Here is a 26,909-nt window from a genome sequence, read left to right as displayed (position 1 = left end):
TCAGTCGTCTCGCGAGTGACGAGAGACGGGCAAGCGGGGCTTCTTTTGGGTATCGAGAAACTCAGCATGTTTCTCACGAAATGCATACCGCCGCGCTGTGACGATATCCAGGCAGCCGGCATGTTATACACATGTTATATAAAGAAAAAAAAACCGGCGTTGTTAGCGCTCGCGTGGGAGGGCAGGCATTCAGATGAGCGGGCATGCAGCATTGTCGTTGTTCAGGGGGAAAGGGGGGGAGAGGACTTGGTTCACGAAGACGGGAGGGCAAAGCCGGGAGGTTGTGGTGATGAGAATGGTCCGATCCAATAGGAGAGGAGGCAACGGGAACACTTTGCGCATTACCGGCCCTAGAGGCGTATTAAAAATAACATGTTTCTCTTCTGGACTGCACAAGCATTCATAACGTGTCTGCATTAGTGGGGGGAAAAGGACACATTTGTCCTGCGTCTTAACACTGTCTATGCCTCTAGTCTACGGCAAGCCTACTGCGCCTGCTCTTGGCCCTGTTCCAGAGGCGAAAACACGCTGTTGGCATAGTTCTCGGCATCGGCAGTGATGGTCTGGATGTTGATACGGTTCTCGAGAGCATTGTTCACCCCCTCGATGACCTCCCGCTCCTCCATCACCTCCCTGACGAGCCGCACCTCGTGCAGCCAGTACGCCTGGCTCCTGGTTCTCAGCTCCTCGTCCCTCAGCGTGGTGTTCTTGACGATGCCGAGGGCGTTCATCTTGCTCCGGACGCTGTTCAGTAGGCGGTTGCTCGCCTCGACGCGCTCCGCCTCGGAGGGCGGCTGCAGGAAGGCGCGGCGGGTGCTGGAGAGGAACAGCAGGCCGCCGAGGCCGACGTCGAGCAGCGCGAGGGCGACGTAGCGCAGGGCGCGGGCCTTCCAGTAGAAGAAGTCGATCTCGGGCAGGCGCAGGGCGGAGGCGTTGGCCGAGTAGTCGTACTGGTTCACCAGGCTCAGATCGGCGATGCAGAGGGCGGCGGCGGCCATGGTCGCGTAGCTGCGCCAGCGCGCGCCGTCGCGCCCCGTGATGGTACCGGACGTGACCACCGCGATGACGACCAGGTTCAGCAGGTGGAGGAGCACGATGGCGGGCAGGGCGTAGTAGAAGTAGCTCTTGGGCTCGTCGGACTTGCAGAAGGGGCAGTCGGCGAGCGCGGCGGGGCCGAGGTAGAGGTACAGCAGGCGAGACTCGAGGTTGACGAAGCGGGCGCGCAGGCGCTCGTCCGCCTGGGTGAGGAGGCCATCGGGACGAAGCGAGGCGAGGCGGGTGAAGAGGACGTCGACGGGGATCTGGAGGCGGGACTGGGTGAGGGCGAAGACGTTTTCGGGCGCGAAGGGCGGGAGCGTCTTTGCGAGGTAGAAGAGGACGAGGACGGTCAGCACGCCGAGGGCGCGGGCGACGTGAGGGGGTGGGGGAACCGGCTCGGCGCGGTGTTGCGAGGCGGTGCGGATGGAGCGGTAGGCTGAGATTGCCTTTGGGAGGAGGATTGGGCCGAAGACGAGGAGGAGGGAGCGCAGTCTGAAGTCGCAGAGTGTTAGTAGTTGTTGGTGGTGATGCACGTTGCAGTGGACAGGGTAGCTTACTCGGCCCAGCCAAAGGCCATGATGGGCGGTTATGACACGGCTGGCGTGTCTTGCCCTCTACAAACTATACCGAAAATACAGAGACGCAGAATCGCCTAGAGTCTCGCAGCGGTAAAGAAGCTCGAGAAGGCTGAGAGAACTGTCTTCTTCGGAAAGTTGGAGGGGTCAAGGCGTAAGGCTGCCCGTGTTCCAAGGACACGGGTAAGATGGGTTTAGTTTCCGCCAAGAAACCATGCATGGCTTACCTAAGGGTGAGATACTCCAGGCGACAGAAGTTAGGAGCTTTGTCCGGGGCAGGGATTAGCTGGCTTTGGCGGCCCCGGGTGACGGCACGATGATGTATCCCCTGCAGGTACGCCGAGAGCTCTGGTCGATTGGGCACGACGACGTTACAAAGCCCGCCATCAGCAATGTCAGCGCTACTACTACAGCAGACGAACCCGGCATGATTCACACTTTTAGTCAAAGGCCAAGTTGGTTGTTGAGCATAAAGATTAGGGGTTATGCCACTCGTTCTCTGTATTGTACATCAAGCCAGTCATTCGTCGTAGCTGCTTGCTCGCTATGCTTTTTTCTGTTCATCTGATGTCCTTCACTCGATCTTTTCCGCCTACAGCTCCGCGGATCCTTCGCCCCCGTCGTAAATGAAGTAGAAAAACAACAAACTTTTTTGTTTTGGTATCCCAACTCCGCCCGATGATAAATATGCCAATGAGAAAAATGCATCGAAAAACAATGGCTAAAGTCTGAAAATGCCCATGAGTCGCTTTTTTGGTTGATATTTTGTCGTCGTGCGTCGAATGCCGTTCACATGCATTCATAGCTTGCGTCCAAACATGAAGGACCCGTACATGCCCCCGACTTCGGCGCGCGCGACCGGGATCTTGCGCATGCCCCAGTTGTCGGCGCCCATCTTCCACCATCGGTAGCCGCGATCGCTATCCTTGCGGTGGTCCTGGAGTCGCACCATCCAGCATCGGCTTCCGATCTCCTGCAGGGACCAGCCGATACGCTCGAGGACTCTGTTCCGGGACAAGCTCTTGAACGATTGCTCCGAGACCTCCACCACCTCTAGCGGCGCCGAGCTCGGGCGGAGCAACGAGTTCCGAGTCGAGAAGAGGTCGACGAGGTCGAGCTCGCTGCCCCAGAGGTCCGAAAGGTCGAGGTAGCGCAGCGTGTGGGGCTCCTCCTCCTTCTCGGGGTCCGCCGGCTCAAGAAGCTTACCGGCGGCATTGACGTCCATGTTGCGCCCGACGGCCAGTTCCTCGAGGTACTTGGTCAGCGGTCGCAGCAGGTCAATGTGGATATCGTCCATGCGACTGCCCTTCAGGCTCAAGGACCTGAGGGTCTTGGGCAGCACCGGGATGAGCTGTGTTACATCCTCCACATCCAAGAGTTGGTGGCTCCGAGCATCGGTGGCCACGCTGAGGTAGACCAGGTTCTTGACCGCCGGGTGGTTGGCAAGGAAGTCAATAACGGCAGGTGCTGTGAGCAGAGTGCACTTGGCAATGTTCAAGTGGGTGATCTTGGCCGTGACCGGAATGGACTGCAGCGCGCGGTCTGAGATCTTGGTCTGGGCAAGGTCCAGGTGCGTGATGTTGGTTAGGCGCGGGAGGATTTTCTCGAAGAGGGTAGAGGGGAGTGTCAAGCACTTGTGGAATGATAGTCGCGTGACAGACAGCATGTCGGGCCAGTCCATGGCTACCAGTGACGTGAATGAGTTCTTGAAAGCCGGCGAGGTGCATCCGGCAAAGTCAAGAGCCTGCAGCCTGGGCATGCCAAAGAAGAGCTTCCGCAACACGTCCGCGTCGAGATCGTCGTCAATGTGCTCCATGGCGAGGAACTCCTGTAGATGAGGCGTCAATTCCAGTGATTGCACCAGTGTCTCGGCCGTCAGGTTCCTGGTGGTCTTGCGCTCGCTAGCAGACTCGAACAGGGTCGCATTGTTGAAGTGGCTGAAGTCCATGCGCCGTACAATGGTGCCCAGCGCAGGGTACATTGTGATGTTGGACAAGAACTTGCGGAAGATTCTCGAGTGTGGGATGGTGATGTGCTTGTAGAGGGTGTTGAGCGTGGCGGCGTGGAGTGTCCTGGAGGTCATAAGAAGCGCCATGAGATCGACGTTGCGGCGCGCGGTGCCATATGGCGGGGGGATATCGAGGACTAGGAGCTCGATGATGGATCCTATGAAGCATTAGTGTTGTCCCTGGTGGTCCAAGAACACCTGGTTCGACTCACCTAAGATCTCGAGAGGAAGCCTCTCCATGGGTGCGCGGCCGCCAACATGCTTGTCCTTGACCTTGGGGGAAGCTGGAGGAGTGCTCCAGGACATGCGCAGTGCCTGGAGGTCGCTGAAGCTCCGGCTGGCTGTCTTGCCCTTGACATCGATCTGCTTCCAGCCCTTGAAGCTGTTGGCAGGATACCAGCCGCCATGGAGTCTGCTGTTGGGGTGGGTGACAGGAGGAAGGAACTGGACTTCACCCATGTCTAGGGACGGGGAGGCCAAAGGGGAAGGAGAGTTGGAGGAAGAGTCAAAGACGACGGCGTCGTTTGCTTTCTGTGCGTAGGAAGAGACCTTCGAGGAGGTGAAAGTCTGCGCCAAGTCGGAGTAGTTCTCGCGAATGGATGAGAAAGAGGACCTGCCGTTCTTTTCTGGGGTATCAGGTCGGTGCGGCTCCGGGTTGTCCATTTTGTATTTGGTCTGGGCCTGGAGAGACGGAGAGCCGTTGTGGACGTGGCCGAGACCGTGACTGTGGCCTGTCGGAGAAGGGCCTGGGGGGGTGTGGTCCTGGTCCGGAGTCTGGGACGACGAGGTCTGCGAATGGGGTACAGGCAGGAGAGGTAGAGGGAGAGGTAGAGCAGAAGGTCGCGGAGTAGCCATGGCTGCAGGAAGTTTACTTTGACCTTGAAGGTCCGTCCGGGTCGCTGCGCTTGTTGTTTCAATTGTTGCACGACACACCACCAGCGAAAAACCACACGAACCACTCCAACGCACACACGCTCGCTTGCTGGGTTGTCTGTCGCGCGCGTGCCTGTCGCTGTCAAGCTGGGGTCTTGGGGTGTGAAGAAAAAAAAAACCAAACCAGCTACCCCGTTTAAAGTAGTCGTGCTGCCCTGCAAGCGCAAAACGCAAGTAACTCGAGGTTACCGACTTTGCTGCAAAAGCACAAGGCCGGGGGCCCGGGACCGTCGATAGAGCAAGCCTCAAGGGCTTTTCTATTAGTCAAAGACCGGGGCTTTTAGGTAAGAGGAAGCTGCCGCGATGCGGGGAAGATGGTGGTTTGGCGTGTTCAGGTGGTCCAACCTCAACGTTCTGAAGTGTAACACTGAAGCCAAGTGACAAGTCTAGAGTACGAATAGAGACGCGGCGCAATCCAAGATTCTTGGGGGGGGACGAGATTGGACCCTTGTTGGAGGAGGGCCCTGGGGATGTAAGGAGGAGCAGCGGCGGCAGCAACAACAACAGGAAAGGATCGCAGACTGGGGATGGATGCAGTCGTGAGTGGTGCGTGACACAAGGAAAGACGTCTTTTTCGCAATCGCTGAGGTGATGTGGTGAGAGGTTGGCTGGCTTTCAAGGCGACGGAGCAGGGGCAAGAGATGGAACTCGTCTAACGGATCGATCGCGACTGACTGGGAGTGCAGCTTATGGGCGTCTCGTCATGCGGAGGAGTGGCTGGTACTGGCGTTTGTAACCGGGTGTGAGTGTGTGTGTGTGTGAGCGGCCCGCAGATTAATATAGCAAGTCGAAGAGGCAAAGGGTTGCTCTTGGCCAAAAATTGGGTAATGAAAACAGAGGAATGGAGACTTGCCCGTCACATGAGCATCCAGAGCTTCATCCAGATGGAGGCGGAGCCTTGTCCGTACATGACACGGCGCGGTACGGCGGTACGCCAGGTCCCCAGGTGACATGCTTCGTGCTCACGGACGGCGACGACGACGACGACGACATCCATCCAGGTCGGGTACGGTACAGGGACGAGACACTGACAAGAGGCAGAGATGGATGGCGACAGAACCTCTAGAGGTAAGGGCTGGCGACACGAAGCAGCCTGGTCGCCAACGATTGGACGGGTATTTGGTAATGAGAATGTCATGGGTGTGTTGCGTCGAGCCAGTCGGCCATTGAAAGCAATCAGAGCATAACATCATTGCTCGCGTTTCCAGTCCGTTAAACGGCTGCGCGAGATGTGTCAAGGAATGTCCATCTTCCGGGGATCTCAGGTTATGTGGCCAACGTCTGTCTTGTTCCGGACAGGCCGTTGTTTGACTGTGTGTAGTCATAATCATCCCAAGTTATAGGAAGCATACCTCACGTGGACAACAGTTGACGAAGGGTGTGTATGGTGAAGGCGGTTAGTCACTCTCTGGTCAGTGTTTGTCTGGTCAAGACGACGGGAGCCGTGGCCGTGGGCAGCAGCCAGGCCAGGAACGGAAACGGTAAGGCATGGCAATGGTGCCCGCGCAGCTCGTCGGTCGGTGCGGTTTGCTCTTCGAACCGGACGGGGCGACTAGCGGGGCGAAGGGCCCGGACCCAGACCCAGATCCAAGGGGGAGGGATTGAGAAGTTGAGGGCTCATATGAGGGAAGGGAAGGATTTGTTTCTTGGTAGGACGATCCAATTCCACTTGGGAAGATGGGGAAAGGAAAGAGAAAAAAAACCTGCCCCGTCATAAGGAGGGTCAGCAAGACGAGAGAGAAAAAAATGCGAGAGGGTCGGGGCCATTGGGTGCGCTGAGCTGAGCTGGAGACCTGGAGACGTGGACAGGTTTGCGTTGGAAAGCTTGGCTTGCGAAGTGATCAGATGAGGCGAGGAAAAGGAGGTTTGCAAACGTAATGGTAACAAGCTACGACTAATGGAAACTGGGAAAACTTTTCAGCATGGCGCCGAGACCTCTCGACCGCCGAGTCACGTTGCTCAAAGACAGCGTCCCAACTTACCTAATACAAGAAAAGGAAGTGTACCTTGCTTTTTGTACCTCATCAGAGTTACATCGAATACAAGAGTCTCGCTCTCGCAGCGTTGCACTCACTCAGTCTCTGGCAGTTAATTCCAACCTCTGCTCCAGCTGCATAAAGGAATTGAAACGCTGGCAATATGCGGGACGCTCCCTTACGAAAGCAAGTCTGACGACAGACGATCGGGCGGATGAGATGGATCATGGAATCATTGACTCGGAACCACTCCCGTGGACATTGGCATCTCCTCGGCTCGGCGCCCGGCTTTGCAATTCAATTCAACTCATTGCCCCTCAAACACCGAGCCCGCCATGAGTAACTAACCCCAAGCTGCGATGTCGCTCCATACCAACGCCCGAGACGTCCGTTCCGGTCGTCGGACTCCGTCTGCCAATACGGGGCTAGCCAGCCGCCAGCCAAGGCCAAAAGCCTACAGACTCTGTGACGATGATGGCGAAATGTCGTCTGCAGAGTCGAAAGGTCGTGGAAATTTGCATCAGCGCAGGGCAAGGGGCTGTCGGCCAATGCCCAACTGCCAATTTGCTTGGCTTTACCTTACCGCAGTCACCACGTTGCAGACCGCTACCGCCGGGGCGGAATACGGCTCCCCCGCCAGATATTGCAGTCAAGTCACGCTCGAGCCAGTCACCTCAGTCATCTGACCTTTTTGCCCGCCCCATTTGCCCATTGCCGAACGATGCGGCCCTCGGGCTGTGCGGCGAAGGCTCGTCAGAAAAGGAAAAGGAAGAAGCAAGAGACGAGGCGCACGTAACGGTACGAGCTAAGAGGCCTACTCAGACGGGGCCACACAGGATTTAGAAATTGCTGGAAGGTGTTCCCGGAGCACGGGGACCGCCATGCTCGACAACCGGATGAGAGAGATGCCCCATGCCAGGGTTCATCGTCGATACTTGAGGTACCTCTCTCTCGTACTATGCATGCGGCCCCCGGCTGGACCCATCGTGACAGTCACCTCGCAAACGCAGCCTGGAAGATCGACGACCTTCCTCCGGCTCTGAGCGTACACTACAATCTGGTTAAAAAAGATGCGAATGAACGGGAAGATCCTAGCACCCGTGGCATCCTAGCGGATCTCCGGTTGGCGGGCTAGGAGGAACTTTGTGTGTTAGCCGCGTGGTGTGTGGTGTCTGCCCCAGATTATCCACCTTTTGACGCAGAGAGCCCAAGCAGGGAAAGCGAGAAAAAAAATCTGCGTAAAAAATCTGATGGACCGAAGCCAGCCGCCTTGTGCCATCTCCCCGGTACCCTGTCCGGCTAGCGCGCAACACATTTGTACAGTTGCAAAGCTGAAGAATGGGCAATGTTCTGGCCATTCTGCAGTCACTATGAGCTTGGCGGACTTTTCTCGCCTTTCGTCTGGTGTTTTTGGGGTCATGGATGCAGTTGGTTACCCGTCGGCATGGTCCTCTCTGCTGAAACCAACATACCATAACTCTGCCCATCGCTCTTCAGCTACCTACGTTTCTCATCCACCGTGGCTCTTGTTCCCTGTCCCCGCAACACTTGAGAGAGAGTTCCGTCAAACCCGTCACGCGGTAGACTAATAAGACCACAGCATCAACAAACGTGTTGCTAATAGTTAGTCATTAGTTGCAAAGTGTGTCACCAAATGTCCCCATCTCCCAACGCCATTGCGCCATGTCCACCACTCATGGTACCTTGCAGCTACTAATAACACTCCTACCACTTTGCGCCCCTCTTGTATCTCAAAGTCACGCGCACACATTTGCCGACCAGCATCTCCGGAGACAAACCAGCAAGCAACAACCGCAAACGAAGGCAAGGGGCAACACCAAATGGCCAGCTTCTGCCTTTGACCACAGAGTGTCAAGTCATGCTAGCTCCCTCAAACACTTGTGTAGCGCATAACTCGTTCAACATGCCAGTGACCAGATATCAAACAACCCCAGCAACACCAAGCCGAGCCAGTCAACCACTCAGCGTCGCCAAAAGCTTCCCCAGGTTTTCCCCTCAACAGCCGGCTTTGCACTAACCTGAAGTCGTTTCTCGATCACACACCCTGACGGATGGCAAAGTACCTTACGTCGGCTTCACTCATATCGCCATCACTTGCCTGCCCACCACTCAAGTTGCCTTTTGCCCTGTCTCTATTTCAGGCAAGTCTCCCCCCCCGGCAGGCGCAGTGGCGGCTCAACCACACTCACCAGAAAAAAAGGGGCGAGTGACAAGACCCCAGCAACTCACTTTCCCTTTTCAACTCTTACCCCAGAAATTCCTACCCCGGCCCAAAACGACAAGGCCTGCATTGCTCGTCCAGGGGTATTTTGTACTCCTTGCAGCCTCTGAGGTATTCGTGTACCTCTGAGGAGCCCCTCACCGCGTAAAGAACACCGACACTCATGGATATCCAAACCTCCACTGCCCACGTCCCTTTCTCACCCCGGATCTGGACCACGTAAACGTTTCCGTGTTTTACTCCCCACCTCACACCTAGATCACCTGTGTCCGAGTCTCTCTCTTTACCCCTTTTCCCCCTACCTTCACCGCCAGTGCATGCATCGTGACCTTTGGACCTGCTCTGCACTCCTCTTTATCCCACAGGCACCTTGGGTCGAACAGAACCCCGACGCGGTAATTGCTGCAGCTTCCGCGGAATCCCACTGCTGAAACTCGCCGGGCCAAAGCACCGGGGAACGTGGCCGGCATAAAGGACAAACCCGTCCGAACCGTTGAGGCGAGCACCACAGCACTGCAAGATTCCCATTGGGTGGAAACATCTCCTCTTGAGCATTTCCATTGATCTCTAGCTCCGAATTAGATTTCTCTTCTATCCCGATTCGGGGGGCCCCGATAGACATTGCAGCGGTCAGGCACACGCACACGCTTTCATCCTCCAACTCGTCTTCACAGAAAGACCCTTCGCGCCACGGGCCAGATCGCCACCAGGTGAGCCGTCCCAAGATGTGATACGCCCCCTCCTGCTTTGCCGTCCCGGCAGTATGTGCTGTACTCCATTCCTGAGGGCAACTAGCTCATGTACCTTGCTCCATGTTGATTTACCCCGCGATCCAAATGCTCGTTAGGTAAAAGGTATCTAGAGGTCGGCCAAACACGAACGTGCCGACCGACCTACACGCCAAATCAAACCAACGCCGTGTAGAAATGTGGAACGTTCCACGCTGAAAATACAACTTTGTACTCATCATCATATCCCTACTTGCCGTTGAGCCGTGCAAGCCGCACGGCGAGTCGTATTGAAAAAGTCATTCAGTACTGCGGACCCCGCTGCTTGCGAATATTCATGGCGTTGGGGAGCAGGTTGTACTTGTGGGACAACTTCTTGCCTTGCTTTGCCAGCTTCTGAACGCACTCCTCACAGTACCATTTTGCTGCGTCAACTGTTAGCTTTGCCCACATATACATTTTTTTTGTACACTTACAGCTTCCCTTTGGTGCTACCTTGAGACCAACACAGTTGAGGTGAAACCATTCCCTCTCGCAGTTATCTGCGTCGCAAGCAACCATCTCACCGTAGCTGACGCTAGTGCAGTAGCAGTACGTAGGCTCGTCTTCCGTATAGTCGTAGCTGCGCTTGGCTCTGATCTCTGCATCCTCGGCATCCTCGCTATCTTCAGCCTCATCTGCTGGTTTGGGGGCAGCCTTGGTTGCCGCCGCTGAACTGCTCTTCTTTCGCTTGTTTGTGGTGCTGTCGGTGTTGCGAGCCGACTTGGGCCGTGCCGCCTCCTGGAATGTAGCCATTGCAGGTGTTGACGGCTTACTGGCACGCCCGCTCTTTGTCACTGTTGCAGCGGTGACTGTCTGTGGTACTGGCGGAGGCTCAATCGGGGTCTGTGGCTCCTCCGGCTTGGGCGTTTCCTTTTTCTGCTTCGCTACCGGTATGCTTGGCTTGATGGCCGTCTCGGTTGTCTCAGGCTCCTTCTTCGTGATCTCCGGCACAGGAGGTGCGGATGGCTCTTTAGGTGCAGGCTGCGGTTCGACCGTAGGCTTGGGCGTCGCTGTCACAGGCGCGACCTCGGGCGTCGCTGGCGGGGCTCCGTTCGGCTTAGTCGACGCAGACGAAGGCGGCCGAGATTGCTTCCCGCCCTCTACCGCCGCTTGTGTAGTGCTCTGCTTGGCTCGGGAAACGGTCGGCACTTTAGGCGCCGGGGGCACTGGAGTGACGGTCGGAGCAGGAGAGCCTTGAGGCAGCGGTGGTTCGGGGAAAGTGCTGAGAACTGGAGAGGACGTGACGGACGGGGACATGGCCGCAGTGCCGTTCTTGCTGTAAATCACCATACGTCAGCAAACATGTCATCGAATTGGACCGAGGCTTCTTTTCAGCGAAACATACCTCTTCTTTGCCTGGCCGGTACCAGAAGGTAGGGCCTTTCGCTTCTTCGGGCCCTGCCCCTCCGGAGCTGGTGTCTCTCTGGGACTTGTCGTCTTCGCCTTGGAGACGTTGTTTCCAAACACGGTGCTCATCGCGCTGGGTACATTGTTTCCGCTGGGCGTCTTCTCGACCTTGCGTCTCTTGGGCTGCGGCGCCGTCCCGTTTGTTGTTCCATTTGTGGAGATGCCTAGGCCTACATTGGCGGCGGTCTCGGCCGCTTTGCGTGCTTTGCTTCCTCCGTGACCCTTCTTGCCGGCCTCGGGCTTGGGTCGAGCCTCGGCATCGTCGCCATCAGTCTCTTGGTGCTGCGTCTTTTGGTTTTTCTTTGCCTGCACCGCCTGCTTCCGCGCGTCGCTTCTGGCAGCTGCTTCCTCTGCGAGCTGCTGAGCAGCGGCGGAAATAGCGGCAGCGCCCTCGCGCCGTGAGCGCTCAGCATGTGCGGCCTTGCTGACGGCTCGGTTCTCAGGGTATGCCCAGTGTGTATTGCTTCCCCATTTTGCCTCGTCACTGAATTCGCTCTCGACGTGGGGCCAGACGTCGTCAATACGGGCAAGCTGCTTTTGAAGAGCGTCATTCGCGGTCGAAATGACGTGGTTCTTCTCTTCCAGTGAACCCAACATCTCCTGAATCTTGATAGCAGTCTGTCGGAAGAGCTGTCGTCGTGGCAGGTTGCTTGGATCGTATATGGACGTCGCGTAGGAGCCGTCGGTTGAGGGGGCAGGAGGGGCAATGGCTCCGAGAGGGGCTCCGCTGGAGCTGTTCTGGGCGCTCATCGGAGCAGAAGCTGGCGCGACACTGCTAGATGCGTCGTTAACCGGTCGGGGCTGCGGAGCTGGCGCGCTCATTGCAGCGTCGACAAGCTGGAAGAGGGCATCTTCGGGAGCAACGATTTTGGCATCGACCTCCTTGAGTAGAGTAAAGTGTCGGACCATCTCTTTGGGAAAGGCGGCAATGGCATCGGAGAAGTATGTAATGGCGGGAAAGATGTCGATGGGCTGGTCAGAAGAGGAACCACCGGTGAGCGAGTCCCGACCGCCGCCGGATCCTCGCAGGCCAGAAGAGACGCGCGGGGGGTTGGTGCGAGTCTGTCGAACAGGCTGGGACCGCCTGCTGGACGGCGTATCCGCCGCGGATGTTTTGGCCGACTTCATCGCGACTTCGGTCGGCAAGGCGCGCGGAACGTACGAGGTCGTGGGCGGGAGAGCGATGTGGTCGCAGCGACGAGTTCTCGGGACGAAGTGCCGCGCTGGGCAGGGGGGATCTAGAGTGGTCTCGCCGTGCAAAAATCAAAATATAGGTGATTATAACGTGTGAGTATAGCAATCTAGAGCATTCTGGTCGTAATGAAGGCTCGGGAGGTGCTGAACAGCATCGGTGTGTGAGGGGAGTGCGCGAGGAAAATCAAGAGCGACGCCTCGGGATGTTCCATCATCCACGTCTTTTTGGGGATCTGCTCTGCCGCGGGCGGAGGATTGGCTGAGGGACCCCATCCGTCACTTAGCGAGCCATTTCAGCCTGAGGCCCCCGTAGCTCTCTCCTAGGTAGCAACTGGACCTCAAGGCCCCTGGACCGCTGACAACTGTCCAGGCCAGACCTGGTTTTCTCCCACCTCCAGCCACCCGCTGACCTACCATCTGATTTCGCAAATGCGAAAAGCCACATTGATTGTCGTCATCCCTCGTCTTCTTATCGCGGTGCGCCACACCTTGATAAGGCTCACAAGATGAATGCGTTTTGGCAGCCAACATACGTTCCATTCCAAGCTGGGGAACTATTTCTTTGTCTGGAATTCGAAAGTCCAAATATTTAAACACACCAACCTTGAAATAATCTACTTTATTCTTCAATCGACAGATGAATCTTGTGGATATCAATGCGGTTTACAATCACTGCCATGCTGGTATCAGTCCCGCCGTTCCTCCTGCTGTTGACGCGACCTAGGCCGGAGGAATCCTAGGTCGTTGCTTTCCCTAATCAGGGACCATTATGAGATATAGAACGCCTGCTCACTCCATCGATCAGAAAGCAGCCCACTCGTTACAGATTCGACGTCACGGGCTTAGGCGAGCTTCCACGCATTAGCGGCGATCTGTCTAGGCCTCTCGTCTCTCTCGATCGTTTTTTGCCTCCATTGCCATTCTAGAAGGACAGGGAGGAAGTGCTGCAGATCGAAATCGGGCCACAGACACTTGAGGAAGAAGATGTGAGTGTCCTGGTGGCACTGCCAGAGCATGAAGTCGCTGAGCCTCTCTACGCCACTAGTCCGAACGAAGATATCCAACGGGGGGTTACCAGCAGTGTACATGTGGTTGTTCAACGTTTCGGCTGTGATGGTCTCCGGGTTCTTCAGGCGCATTCCGCCAGAGGAACCGGGACGGTGATTTGGTGGCGACGGCGAGTCTGGAGGCAGGGTCGTTGACGATGATGCGCCATCATCGCCGTCTGACCGGGATGAAGGTGCCGGGGATGTGTCGCGAATGGTTGGAAGAGGCTCGCGTCGGTCTAGCTGCTTCGACATGATCTTTTGCGAAATGCGCGCCGCAGGGAACGGCGTGTACTTGGGGCCCGGGGGCATCATATACTCTTCCACCGTGGAGCGCATCGCTGTCGCCATTTCTTCCCTTGAAGTATACGGGAAGCAGATGTTCAAGACGTTGCTATCGAGGTCAGCTCAATACTCCTTGCGTCCGAGGTTGCGCATTTCTTACCGCTTATTGTACTTGGTCATATCCACAGCACGGTCGACCACGTCGAGAACGTCCTTGCGGATGAGATCCCTCTGACCGAGCACCCGAACCGCCGCACCATATCGATCCAGCAGATCCCCATGCTGTGTCAACTGCTCAAGCTTCACCTTGGCCAGCTGCATCAGCCCATCGACCTCGTATTGCGGGCGGTTGAAGTTTTCGATGCTGAAGGCGTAAACTGTCACGACTCGGACGCCGCACTTGTAGCAAATTTCGAGGACCTGCACTCCGACGGTCAGTCATAATTTTGGTAGGAATGGCTTGAAGTGATGCACACCCGTGCAAGGGCTTCAAAACCGTGGTGGTGGCCCTCTATCGTCTCCATACGCTTGCCTCGGGCATACCGCCTGTTGCCGTCCATTTCGAAAGCGACATGTTGGGGAATTGGCCCTTGCTTTAACGCTCCGATGAGCAGTTCGCGCAGTTGATTGATCGCCCACTCCGCGGGCGGGGAGCTCAACAGCCATCGGCTGATGTGGTTCAGGAAGATTTCTGACATGGTTTGCAGACTTGGATTTTGGCGCGACCTCTGGCGGAGGGAAAGCTGGCTAGTTGTGCAGTTGTAGACAGGAATAAACCGACTTGAACAAGTTACAAATTTGGTGAGGAGGAAAAGACAAGTATGTCAACCACAAGTACAGAGAAAAGAAAGCACGAGAACAGGTTGAGCCACTGCGTGATGGCGCGTCAGCTCTGTTGGCAACTTGGAAAAGTACCCGCTTGATCTCAGCATTCGGCCACCAGAAGCTTGGAGTCTGGAAGTAGCGGCGGCGGCGGCGTGTGCCCAGAGCTCTGCGCCTCACAGAAATACGTCGCGACAGGGATGCCGAAGGGAAGCAGGAGCATCACAAGTTGGCAGAAAAGCGGTGGGCCAATGAGACTGTACACATGCCCCGTGTTAGCGGGTGATGCGAACAAGCCACACCCTTCCCGACCATCAGCCCTCCAGCCTCGCTGTTGCATGCGGTGTCATCCATGGTTTGAACCGGGGGACGTTGCCCTTGCCGATGAGGCTTGCCTTACCTAACATTACTGTGGCGCTGGAACGTGGACCCGAGGCTGGGTCATTCCCCAAACCCACTCACCCACTGTCAGTCGGCTTGAAGGTCATTGTGCAGGCGCTGCCGCATGCGTCGAGCTTCGAGTGGATTTGACAGTGGCCCAAAAAACCACCTGGCAACATTGGCCGTACGGCCTGCTCGATTCATCCACGAAGTCGTCGGCCACTCAACCCGCGTCGAATCACTCAATCTGAAGAGGCAACACGTATCGGAATATCCTGCCCGAGACTGCGCTGCAAGGGAGTCGCATTTAGCAGAACAGAGCTTCCCATCGCCAGGGATCGCCCACTACCTGAGCTACCTACCACCTACGTGCCTCTCCCTGCCCCTCTGCTCTGCCCTGCCGATCGAGAGTGATCCAGACAACAAGTCGAGCTACGATGCGATAGCACCTCGACAACATGTCCTTCACGAATGCGCCTGTCACGCGCACTCTTGTCCTGGGCTTGGTCTCAGGCTCCATCGCGGCTAGCCTGTTTGACGTCAAGCACTACTTCTACATCATTGTCGACACCCATCTATGGCGATACCATCAGCTCTGGCGGCTGCTGACATATCAGCTATGCTGTACCAACTCCAGCGAGGTGCTGTTCGCCTCCATGACTCTCTACCACTTGAGGGTAATTGAGCAGATGTGGGGTTCGAGGAAGTACGCCGTGAGTTACTCCGAATCCCAAGTACGTGAGGTCTCGTGATGCTGACTATCGCCGTCGCAGTCTTTCATTCTCGTGTCGTCACTCTTCACTGCCGTGATTCCGCCAGTATTTCTGTCCCTAGTGCTACGGCCATTGACTGCAGGCTTATTCAACTACATGCCTGCGGGGCCGACCCCGATCATATTTGCGATCCTCGCGCAATACCACGCCGTGATCCCTCATATTTACCGATATCGCGTTGCGGCATCCGCTGCCCCGCCGACCAATGACCAGTTCGTTGGGCTCACCTTCTCCGACAAGTCGTATCGCTACGCACTCGCCATCCAGCTCGCACTCTTCCAATGGCCTGGCTCTCTGCTTGGTGCACTTATTGGATGGGTTGTCGGATACTCCTGGAGGAACGACTTTCTGCCAGGCGCGATGACCAAGTGGCGTCTTCCCGGCTGGATGGTTGGCGTCAGGAGCCAGAGGAGGCGAAATGAATTCGAGGGACTTCAGCGCAGGCTAGAGAGTGAAGGGTCAACTGCAACCGCTTCGGGAGCTCAAGGCATTGATACGGATGCGGGGCGTAGGAGACCAGCCGGCCAGGATGGTCGGGAGGACTGAACAAACAAAAGTCAAAAACCAGGCATACTCCAAGAGGAATAAATGTTTCTTGTCGTTACTATCGAACCACTGTTCGTCACGGCTCTACGACGTCAGCCGTAGTGATACAGCCTACCAAGACAGGCCTGAGGAGCTCACTGATGCGTTGATATTAGACTCGGTGACTGACAGGACAGTTACTTAGTAACAGATCAACTTCAACCTTGCATTCATATGCATTGTGGTTTGTACCGATTATATGGATGGGCTCTGGATGGCCTAATTGCTGGGAAGGACTTGAGGATGAAGATGTAAGCAAGGCTCTCAACTACTCATGCGTCGGTCGGGTATTTTCAGCAGCATGCCTGGCTCATCATTAAAGAAAATCCATTGATCTGCTCGGTCTATCGATATTATTGAGGGCCCTGGTAAGGCCGAGAACCGTTTTTGGGATGACGGTTAGCACGTCGCCTAAACAGGTTCGGGTGGCTGTCAGAATTGGCATAGCTCGGCGTGATCCCGGCTCAAAGATCCCGGTCGTCAGGAACCCGAAATTACGGTGATTTGAGCCCCAGATTACAGATGCAGACTGATTTTATGCAAGCTGCAACAGCGATGACGGCTCTCAGTCACCGAAGGAAGTATCACCTCAGCTTCCACGAGGATTCAAGATGTTGTGGCCGACGAGACACAATTTTTCCAGAGATACGCGGATGGATAAGGCGGGAAGGCAATCCAAGAAGAAAACTAAAAATACGGCCCAGTGACCTTTACGCAGTACACGTTCTTGACTTGTTGCTTAGCGTCTGCTCTACGTGCCGTAAAGCTAACGGCCACCTGTCTGCCAATAGAAGGGCGGCAGCTGCCCAAGGAAAACGATGAACGAAAGGAACGGGGCAAGGGACGAACCTAAATAAGCTTAGCGCAAGTGCCTCCCCGAGAGTGGGAGCTGCGAAGCATCGCCAGCAAACGGGCGGCCTGCAAGGGGGCGGGGTCCTCTGGCTGCACCTCAGTGTAGGTAGGTAGGTACCTTTGGTACGTGTGTACGAATAGGTACAGTGAGGTTAGGTAGTGTCAAGTGTCTGCCAGACTGCCACCCGCTGCGACAGGTCACCCAACTCAATTTTTGGGACGGCAAACTCACGCCCTCGGCCACCACATCTCGCTGCTGGCACTACAACTCTTTTCTGCTGATCCACCTTGCATTTGCATTTGACTGGGAAGAAAAGGATGTCTCTGCCTCCCCAGGGAAAGGCTTTTTTCATCATCCTCCCGTCTCCGCGCCGATAGCGATTACGAAGCGGTTGCTCTGGTGTCACGACCGACCCTCTTGCCATCCACGTCCCTCCGGCTGCGACTCGCACCTCGCTCGATACAGTAAAAAACACCCCCTTGCTCCCTTCCCACCAAGGGGCTCCGGCACAATCCCACGCGCCAGCCACCAGCCACCCTTTGTCCTCCTCTGCTCCTTCCTACCTTCCCAAACGGAAGACGCTGTGCGATTGTTTGTCTGAGCTTTCATTGCTTGCTCTGTTGTTCGAAGTCTGTCCGTTCAGATACCCTCAACCGACTCCACCTCGTCCACCAGAGAAGAACATGCTCCCTACGGCCGCGACTACGACGACGACGACTTCCTCGTAAACAATTCTACGGTTCAACGATTTTCACCCTAATATAATGCTTTGACGAGTCACTCTCTTGCTACAGTCGATCACAAATAATGAACGGGTATTCCCCGGGGAGGCCCTCGCCGCCCCGGGCGCCTGGCCGCGGTGGGGATGAATACAGGAGAGACATGATGGACAACTCTGCGGCGCCACTGCGTGTCAATCCAGTCAGTCTGCCCTATCTGTATTGCCGGCCGCGCGCCATCCTCTAACAAATCGTAGATGAACACAAAGCTACCCCCGAGTTCCGCCCTCGTCGACCTCAAGGACCCTATCCAAGTTCATCTTTTGACCGAGACGGCATTGACCGACAGTAAACAGTTCAGGATATTGTCGCAAGAAGAGGTGGATAGTCTGAAGAAACAGGTGCAGTCCCTGGCATTGCGCACGGAGCAAACACGCACAAACCTCGCCATCCAGACGAAATACCGAGATGCCGCGATTTCCATGGCCAGGCTCTATTCGCAGCCCGACGCTGGCAAGAGGAGGAGTTTGATCGGCAGCAACCGCAATAGTATGGGCGAATCCATGCGAGAGGCCGAGGCTGAACGGCAGGCTAGTGAGAAGCGATGCGAAGAGTTGTCAAACGAACTGCGGAACCTCGAGCAACGTCTGATTGAGTCGCAACGAAGTCTATTGGAGCATACCGCTGGTATCCTTCAGTTGACACACAAGGCTTCCAAGAAACCCGTAAATCAGCTGCCGGCGCAAATCATGAACGGAATCCCGGGAAGCCCTGAGAGCCTGTATACGTACACCAACGGTCGCAACAGCATGGAGGTCCCCGGGGATGACTCCTTCTTCGATGAAAATGGCCTGTTTCAAGACTTGGGCCTCGACGGTTCTCCCTCTCGCGGAAAACCCAAGGTCACGCCACTGAATATCCCATCCAAGGCGCCTGGAGTTGAAGACAAGCAGCTGCGAGATGAGGCGGACAGACTCAAGGAGGAAAATGCCCAACTCCGCGCGCAAGCCGACGCGGTCAGCAGGCTGCAAGACGAGAACGCACAACTTCGGGCACAGGCTGATGCCTTGAACGCTGAAATCGACTCTTTGCAAAAGGAGAATACACAGCGACTACAATCTGTCACGGATACGGAGCAAAAACTTATGACTTTCAACAACTCTTTGCGAGAGGTAATTGTAAACTTTAATCCTGCCAAGAACAGCGGCTTCCGCGAGCCGCCTGCGCCAGCTCAGCCTGGGGTCGCACTCGGAAGCCAGTTCGAATATCTAGAGCAGGGTCTCATGGTGGTCAGGGAGGAACAGCAACTGCAAGGACAGTCGTCAGACGGTCTCAAGGATGCGGAGTCTGCAGCCGCGGCGTCTTCCATTGCTCTTACTCGAGCCGAGGGACGCATCGAAGATCTAAACCAGAAGTTGCGTGACGTTCTAGTCGTGGTTGACCCTGAGTTCCCTGAGGTCCCCAACGCAGGCCTAGATGCGCAGTTCGACTACCTGCGAGATGCGTTGATCGTTGTTGAGGAAGAGATGAAGAAGACCGCCAGCAAAACAGCGGTCAAGAAACAGGACGACGAACAGACAGAGGCAGTCCTCATGGGCTTGTGGGATATTATCCAGTCCGGCTTCGCCAGCATCCAGAAGCAAAAGGCAGACCGCCGCCGCACGCGACTGGAGCAAGGAATGGGAGAGGACGCCGACATGTCAGAGGACGAGAATATCGATACAAACGAGCCTTATTCTTTGTCGGCCTTCTCGACCAAGGTGCAATGGTTGTACAGCCAAGCCACCAGCCTGAAGGAACAAAAGTCAGTCCTCAAGCGCCAGATCAAGCAGCAACGAGAGTTGGGCAACAAGACAGAATCTCAGAAGGACACTGAGTTGAAGGCCAAACAGGATCAGCTCGACCAGCTCCGCGCAGCCCAGGCGCGGGCGGATGAAGAGAGAACCCTCGAGCTGACCATTAAGCAAGACCAGCTCGACCAGCTTCGGTCACTGTTGGAGCAATCCGAGGCGGAAGTTACAGAGGCTCAGGCGAAGCTTGCCAAGGCAGAGAAGGAGGCTGAGACTGCGAATGCCACACGCATGGCCAACGAATCTAGCTCCGCGAGGACCCAGAACGAAATCAAGGAGCGCGATGCCAAAATTGCTGCGCTCGAGGCAAGCGTCAGAGAGGCGGAGACAAAGCTGTCGGGCATCAACAATAACGTCCAGGAGACTGACGGCAAGCTTTCAAAGGCAAACGAGGAAGTCTCTCTGCTCAAGACCAAGTTGGCGGCGGCAGAGAAGGCAGCTGTGGAGAAGCAGCAAGAAGCCGAGGCCAAGAGCAAGGAAGTCAAGGAGAAGGAGGAGGAGCTCGACCGGTTCAACATGATGATTGTCGAGCTGAAGACTGAGTTGACCATTGCGCAAGCTGAGCTTGACGGCGCGTACGGCTCTCGTAAGGAGAGAGCGACGCAGGCCGCGGCTATTAAGAGCACCGCCGAGGTCGAGCAGCTCAAGTCAGAGGTCGACAAACTTAAGGAGGAACTGAGCTCCACTCTTAAGGAACTCGAGAACATCACGGCTGAGACGATCAATGCCGAGAAGGAGAAGTTCGACGTTGAAACCAAACTTGACGATGCGCTGGCCACAAAGTCCAGCCTCGAGGGCGAGGTGGCTTCTCTCAAGGATCAACTCGACGCCGAGGTTCTCAACTCGAGGACCAAGATGTCGAAGCTGCAGGAAGAGCTCGATGCGGAGCGGCTCAAGGTGGTGCCAAGCCCCGGTGCTCGTGGTGCTGGAGCCACTATGCTCAGCGAACAGTTCCGAGCTACAATGAGAGAGGAGAGAAAGAAGTTCCAGGAGGATCTCAGGGTGAGTCAGAAACGTATTCTTGCAATTATCACCAGCATACTAATCAGCATCACAGGAGGAGCAAGGCAAGAGGAGACGACTCGAGGAAGAGCTGTCGAAGCTCAAAAAGTCCCAGGGCCCCGGGCGGTCACCCCTGAGCCCGAGATAATCGACCATATCATGACAATAATACAAGCGGCGTCCACGTTCTCCCACGTCGTATCACACTTACGCCTTCATTTTCATTTACGCGGAGTTCTCCAACATCAATATCAATTATTGCTACACATGTACCACTAGACACGGGGAGACGATCACCGTTTTACGTTTGCCCGTCTACCACACGAGTTTGCTGGCCTTCTTCTTTCTCCAGCCGGCGTCGCTGTTTATTTTGCATAGCGGGATTATAGAAAAAAGGAGAAAAGGGGGAGAGATATTACCTTATTGTTTACGTTGGATACCACGCCTTCCGGCTTGTACTGTTGGATGCCGTTGCTGTTGGTCCCATTTTATGTTTTGTACAGAAGCTTGGTGTAGTAGTTTGGATACCATACGACAGAGAATGGAGATGACAGGAGTTTGACTAGGAGAGAAACACCCCAACTAAGAGGTTGAATGAATACCATCACCAGAAATATTTGACCTACTAACGATTGTGCTCCTCACGTGTCGAAATGATGTGTTTCAGCGGGCTGCTGCACTGGTTCCGTCGATGTTGAGGTTATGATCCGATGAATCTGAAAAGGATTACTCCATAGTTGCATTGCTGCTAATGCTGGACATGGTCTTTTCGGATTCATCAAGCTTACTCACACTAACACGAACATGGCCGATCCCGCGTAAGCCCCGGGAACCCGTGATACAAGTCAGCCAGGTCCCTCCAGCTAGTTATGCAAATACCGCTTTGGGCTGCTGGGTCCAGCAGACAGACATGCCTCAGCTTCATTGTGTCTGTCTACCCGAGTCCAGAGTAGGAGTCTGACGATGTTTCACTACCCTCACTCAGCCTTGGCCGTACTCATGGCTATGAAATATGGGTTGAAGCAGATTGGATATCTACAAGGACTCTCTCTCTCTCTCTCTCTCTCTCTCTCTCTCTCTCTCTCTCTCTCTCTCTCACACACACACACACTCCTTGCAAGACTCACGACCAAGATGCCTGCATGGTCAGTCAGATACGTCAGTGCCAGAACCCCTACTGCCGCAGAGATAAGTGCTTCTCGTATAGGGAGAGAGGATATTTTCAGCCTTGAGCAGGATCTACAGGGCACCAATTCAATACAAATCGTAGAATACGACATGAAGCACTCAAAGTGGGAACAGCAGGAAGCTTCACAAATCCAAAAGAGTTTTGCTAGTCGGGCAGTGTCCCCCTATAATCCGTGATTATAGAGGGAACGATAGGAGTAGTAATAAGGATAACGACGATAATAACGACCACGACGACGACGACTATTATAATAATAAACGACGATAATAGATAATAACGATAACGAAGGCGAGAAATATAATAGTCGCTTTAGAAACAAGCTACGGATTACACACGTATGTATAGACACTGCCCGGATAGCTAAATGATACTGCCCGACTAGCAAAACTCATCCAAAAATTTCACGAGGCATATCATCATCGAGCTGCAATCACTCATTTCGGAACTCTCAACAGAAGAGCACATGCCGGGGACACACGCGCGCTCTCTCTCCCCGCCCTCAACACGAAAGCCATCGTCCCGGACCCGCGTGAGCATGCCAGAAAGACGATCACGCATCTGTAATCATTTCGCCCCTCCCAAGATTGGATGTGATATCGTCATCCCACGGCGAAAAGGTGGAGGCGAGATGGGCGCGCCGCGGCCACCGCCCGCTCCGCCGGAAGCCAATCCGCAATGGGACCAGAGAGAAAGGGTAAAGAAAAAACGTGTCGAGCACATGAGATAGATTCGCGCGCCCTCAATTCCGCCTGCCGCATATGACCGGACCCGTCTCCGTTGCGACATTCTTGATGGTCACCTGACTGATCCCCAAGACGCAAGACCCTCAACAAAGGGAACAGGGCGGCAAATCGCTGCTCAATGAAGCTCGAGATCGACAACGAGCATGATCTTCGGCCTGACAGATTGGATGTGATGTTCGAATCCTGGCATAGGCCGTATAAGGCATGACACAATATTGGGCTTAGGGCGGCCCCCAAATGGCAGGGCAGGTAATTACCCAAAGGAGCCGGGGGTGAGAGAGGGAGGAGAGGGGGGGACGAACCGTGAACATGAAGAAAAGCAGCCTTGGTGTGCGTGGTTCATGGGATCTGCGAATCCGCCGAAAGGTCTGGATTCCTCGGGAACGCCCATCTTCGCGAAGATGACGATACGGCAAGGCGAGGCAAGGTCCCACGGGTCATTTGGGAGGATGGTTGGGGTGGTGGTGCCGGTGGAAGTGCCGGGGCTGGTGTTGGCACCGAATGGTCCAACGCATGGGGGAGAGGAAGTGAGAAGAAGACCCTTGCCTCGTCTTTGTCTCTTTGACCGCGCTCCCCGAATCAGGCACCGTCAGTGCCTTGTTGCCCTTTGGCAAATGAGTTTTTGCGACTCTGTTTCCACGCCGCTTTGGCATCGAAATTTGGTGGGGAGGCAATGGTGCTGCCGATCTTCATTGTCTGTAGGGCGGCGGAGCCACTGGCCCAAACCGGACGGCTGACAATCTTTGATTGGAGCCGAGACTCGAGTAGCGCACGACCAGGGGGGCGGGTTGGCTGCGAAGTCTTTCAAAGACAATGAGCTTGTAGCGTGTTCCTGATGGCGTACGTGTCACGATGGAGACTTGCCAGATTTGTAGGGGCATCCTTTTGAAGATGGAGGCGTGGCAGGCAGGCAAGCAGGCGGTGGCAATGACAACGTGGACAGAGAAAGTCTGATGCACGATGGGGGAGGGGCGGTAAGTGGGAAAAGCAACGACCCAAATGGCGGTGATCACGGCAGGTGAGGTGTTCATGCAGTTTGGCGGCCTTTTACAGCAAGACAACCATATGTAGGTTGCGTATGGAACGTCAACGCAGCAGCGCGTCTGGGCTGGGGCGTGAACACCTGGCTGCTCACCGCCCTCAAACCGCATCCCTATGGCATCTTTTGAGGAGATCTCCCTTCTCATTAGTCACAAAAGCCCTTGCAAGCTTCTGAGGACGAACCCTGGTGAAACTCGCTGTCGGCAAGCGAGAGTCGATGCTGAAGAATTGAGCTGAGGTCATGGCTGGCATGGAGGCCTTGATGGCAAAGCTGCAGAGTCATATCCACACGTTTTGGTGGATTCAATGGAGACGGGGCCTGGATGATGAGGGCCAAGACCATCAAATGCTGCGTCGCTTTGAACACGCATTGGTGGCGAGCGTATCCGTTGACTGTAGGGCTTCGCCAAAAAAGCTGAAGCTGAGGCAGAGCAGATGCAACTGAACGACATTAAAAAAAGATTGGACTCCAAGGACCCATGCTTGCCCACCCACATGGTGACCTCAAGGGCGGAGTCCCCGATGCTGGCTCGAGAACAGCGTAAGGGCTTCTTTCTCAGGGGTTTGGGCCTTCTAGAAGACACGGAAAAGACGGGTAAAAGAGGAGGTGCCACAGCTCGGCCCAGATCCCGCAGTGATGTGATTTGAAACGGTTGATGCTGGAAGGTTGGGGCTCTGGCAAGTGGGCAAAGGGGGGCGTGGCAGTGTGGCACTGATGGCAGCAGGGCCGTTCAGCAATGAAAATAAGAGACGAGACAGACATCGACCGGGCACGGAAGACAGGCGCACTTCGGGAAAGGCCTATTTGCTCTGTGTGGGCACGGTCCGGACGTTGTCCAGCAAAGGCCCTTCCCTAACCCTTCCCACCGGCCAAGGATGCGACAAGAGGCATGGCGACAGAGTCAGCGACGTGTACGAGCTTTGTGTGGTGTGGGTGTGCTTGTGTGCATCTGACTTGTCACAGCCATCTGCTTCTCAGGACCCCAAACAGGTTGCCGACGCAGCGTCGTCTTCTGGGCACACACAAATCGTGCCGGGACGTGGTCCAACGACGCATCAACGACGATCAATCCAAACCGTACCGACACTGGGGGGCGTTGCGGTGCGGTGCGGTGCGGTTAACCTGAGCTGGCTGCCATCAATCAGCTGTTGCCATAGCGTGCTGCGTTGCTAGCTTGGTCTCTTTATCGACTTGGGATTCCACTTGCACCAAGTCCCGGCATCAGAAGTGGGAGGTTGAGCAGGGGAGGGGAGGCCACCCGGTGCAGACCGACTTTGGTGTTTGGTTGGTTTGGGTGGGATGCGCTGCGATGCCAGAATACTACTGCGTATGGTACTGAGAAAAGTCTCCTGACGGGCTGCAAGCTGCATTCGTTGGACGGGTTGCAGCATGGCAGTGATGTTGCCTCTGCACCGACACGCCCGCCTTAGGAGTAATACGGCAGAGGCGATATGCTTGCTGATCGTCTGAAGCGCCGGACAAGGTGCCCGAAGGCCGTGGAAAATGCAGTGGTCGGGGCATGTCGTGTGCGTGCTCTGGGAGCGGACCGAGTCATGGGCTCGATCCATCCCTCTATATTGTCACTAGAGCACCGGTTGGACAACGGCCACGCGGTGCACTTGTCTGAACCTCTGAAGCTTAGCGTGCGAAGACATGAAGCAGAACTTGTCGGGCGCGCGATGGTCAATGAAGTTAATGAGCGCCATCATGGCTGTCGCACTCGATGCATGACACGACAAACCGGCCAACGGTTTGCAGGTGGTGTTGCCAAAAACACTAGGCCTGCCGTGATGGATGTAAACGTTGAAAAGTGCCGTCTCGGACGAGCGACGCGCGTTGTACTACAGCGCAGAGGAGAAAACGAGGTACCATGTAACAGGTAGCAGCCGCACTCGAGCTGTTCTGTACCCCTCGCTCCCCTAGCAAGGGCCTTGTTGAAATGCAACTCTCGCCTAGGAAGAATCCAGAAGGCCCGGCGAACAAGAGGGCCAATAACGTTGCACTAATGTCGTAGTTGGGACGATGGGATCTGCCAAGCATCCTCGTCGGCGACTCTGTCAATCTCTCTTGGGTTGATTGGGGGCAGCTCAGTCAAAGGCAACCCTCAAGCTTTGGGCCGGGTTTGTCTGGCTAGGCTGTGCTTAAACCTTCACAGTGACCCAATCTCGGTGAGGCGGCAAGCGACAGTCAGGTGAAGGACGGTCTATCAATGCCTTGCTTGCTTAGAAAAAGCATGCAGGCAAGCGGTCGGTAGCATCTGTATCACACTTACAGCGACAGGCTGCCGAAACGAAGCATTCGCCGTTGCGTCGCGTTGCGGTTCCCATGATGTTTGCCGACCGGGTAATGGATGTTGTCGTTGCGTAGTCCATCACCACCAAAGGGGGGAAGCTGAGAAGATTTGATCTTCTTTTGTCTATTTCTGTTACTCGGCGTGGAGGGAGGGCAGGAAAGAAAGTTGGATCCAGAGTTTGAAGCTGACCTCACCTCCGTGACAGTAACCAAGTACGGCTGGATTCCCGCAGTGGCTCGGCAGACGGCCATGTCAAAGGTGGGTGCGACAGGACCATCACCGGCGTTCGATCGAATCGAGAGACGGTGCTGCGTGGGCTCCGTACTCGAGAACTTCGGACACCGGTTGACAACTTGATGGTGGGCAGGTAAATGTCGGACCGTTGAAACTAGGAGGGCAGGCCGCAGACGTGAATTGGTGGTGTGAGCTGTGCAGCCTCGTTCTCAGCAGCAGTGGTGCGAGGATGACCCTCGTCCCTGGACAGCCGCGGTTCCCGGTCTGCGGACCCTTGGTGTGCTCCATCAACCACATGGCAAAACGAGGCAGAAGGGATGGAGGGATGGAGGGTTCGCCGTGGCCGAGGCGTCTTTGTTTGACGCGTAGTGTGTGCAGTAGGTGGTGCCCGTGGTGCCTTGGATGCGTCCGCACCGCACGCACACGGCCACTATTCGAAAAAGAGATCTTCCAGCATCGACGTCAGAAGTTGATTGACTCGTACCGCAGGAAGATGGGCGGTGGCTCGGGCAAGAGTCAGCCAGCGGCAATTTTAGATGCAAGCTGATTCCGTTCCGGATGCCTTACAGGGTGGTAGCGGGAGTGGTGGACGTTTTGGAAGAGATGAGATGATCTTAGCTCATCAACGCCCGATCCATCCATCCATTCGCATGCATGTAGGTCCAAAGGGCTTATCCGTAGGTGGACACGCGCAGAATAAGGACTGTCGTCATACTTTGATAGTGTATTGTGCCGTAGCGCGCCGTGTCCCATGTATGTTGGCTGGGGCATCAAGCTTCCGCCGCCGGCGACGACAGACAGACAGCACGGTTCATCTCTTCACCGGGACCTAATACTTGTCGCAAAGTCCGGGGAGTCAAAGCCACACGTCGAGGTTGGAGCCGGAAAGGAAGCGAAAAGGAAGCCCATGCTAGACTCAGGGGCGAGCACGCAGCACGGCACCACCTTA

General features: G+C 55.6%; 6 protein-coding genes across 6 annotated transcripts; 2 read left to right on the top strand and 4 right to left on the bottom strand.

The window, feature by feature from the left end:
• Window positions 1-485: 485 nt before the first annotated feature.
• Window positions 486-1,615, bottom strand: CGGC5_v009328 (uncharacterized protein; the record flags this gene model as incomplete). The annotated part of the gene is made up of 2 exons (XM_032035578.1): window positions 486-1,530; window positions 1,596-1,615. The coding sequence occupies 2 exons, from the start codon at window positions 1,613-1,615 to the stop codon at window positions 486-488; spliced, it is 1,065 nt and encodes a 354-aa protein (XP_031885389.1).
• Window positions 1,616-2,412: 797 nt separating this feature from the next.
• Window positions 2,413-4,476, bottom strand: CGGC5_v009327 (F-box protein; the record flags this gene model as incomplete). Its single annotated transcript, XM_032035579.1, has 2 exons — window positions 2,413-3,779; window positions 3,834-4,476. The coding sequence occupies 2 exons, from the start codon at window positions 4,474-4,476 to the stop codon at window positions 2,413-2,415; spliced, it is 2,010 nt and encodes a 669-aa protein (XP_031885392.1).
• Window positions 4,477-9,803: 5,327 nt separating this feature from the next.
• On the bottom strand, window positions 9,804-12,077 carry PHO23 (Transcriptional regulatory protein PHO23; the record flags this gene model as incomplete). The annotated part of the gene is made up of 3 exons (XM_032035580.1): window positions 9,804-9,925; window positions 9,977-10,818; window positions 10,888-12,077. 3 exons carry the CDS (start codon window positions 12,075-12,077, stop codon window positions 9,804-9,806), a joined length of 2,154 nt encoding a protein of 717 aa, XP_031885391.1.
• Window positions 12,078-12,985: 908 nt separating this feature from the next.
• On the bottom strand, window positions 12,986-14,172 carry CGGC5_v009325 (Dehydrodolichyl diphosphate synthase complex subunit; the record flags this gene model as incomplete). Its single annotated transcript, XM_032035581.1, has 3 exons — window positions 12,986-13,583; window positions 13,635-13,894; window positions 13,951-14,172. 3 exons carry the CDS (start codon window positions 14,170-14,172, stop codon window positions 12,986-12,988), a joined length of 1,080 nt encoding a protein of 359 aa, XP_031885394.1.
• Window positions 14,173-15,135: 963 nt separating this feature from the next.
• On the top strand, window positions 15,136-15,996 carry dsc2 (DSC E3 ubiquitin ligase complex subunit 2; the record flags this gene model as incomplete). Its single annotated transcript, XM_032035582.1, has 2 exons — window positions 15,136-15,390; window positions 15,451-15,996. The coding sequence occupies 2 exons, from the start codon at window positions 15,136-15,138 to the stop codon at window positions 15,994-15,996; spliced, it is 801 nt and encodes a 266-aa protein (XP_031885393.1).
• Window positions 15,997-17,773: 1,777 nt separating this feature from the next.
• Lama1 (Laminin subunit alpha-1) lies at window positions 17,774-20,607 on the top strand (the record flags this gene model as incomplete). The annotated part of the gene is made up of 3 exons (XM_032035583.1): window positions 17,774-17,809; window positions 17,865-20,459; window positions 20,515-20,607. The coding sequence occupies 3 exons, from the start codon at window positions 17,774-17,776 to the stop codon at window positions 20,605-20,607; spliced, it is 2,724 nt and encodes a 907-aa protein (XP_031885396.1).
• Window positions 20,608-26,909: the final 6,302 nt, after the last annotated feature.

This window comes from Colletotrichum fructicola, assembly GCF_000319635.2.
Source record: "Colletotrichum fructicola Nara gc5 chromosome Unknown KSG_Nara_v1_contig05, whole genome shotgun sequence".
NCBI lineage: Eukaryota > Fungi > Ascomycota > Sordariomycetes > Glomerellales > Glomerellaceae > Colletotrichum > Colletotrichum fructicola.
The sequence above is the reverse complement of the archived record's forward strand: the minus strand, read 5'-3'. Positions and strand labels throughout refer to the sequence as shown.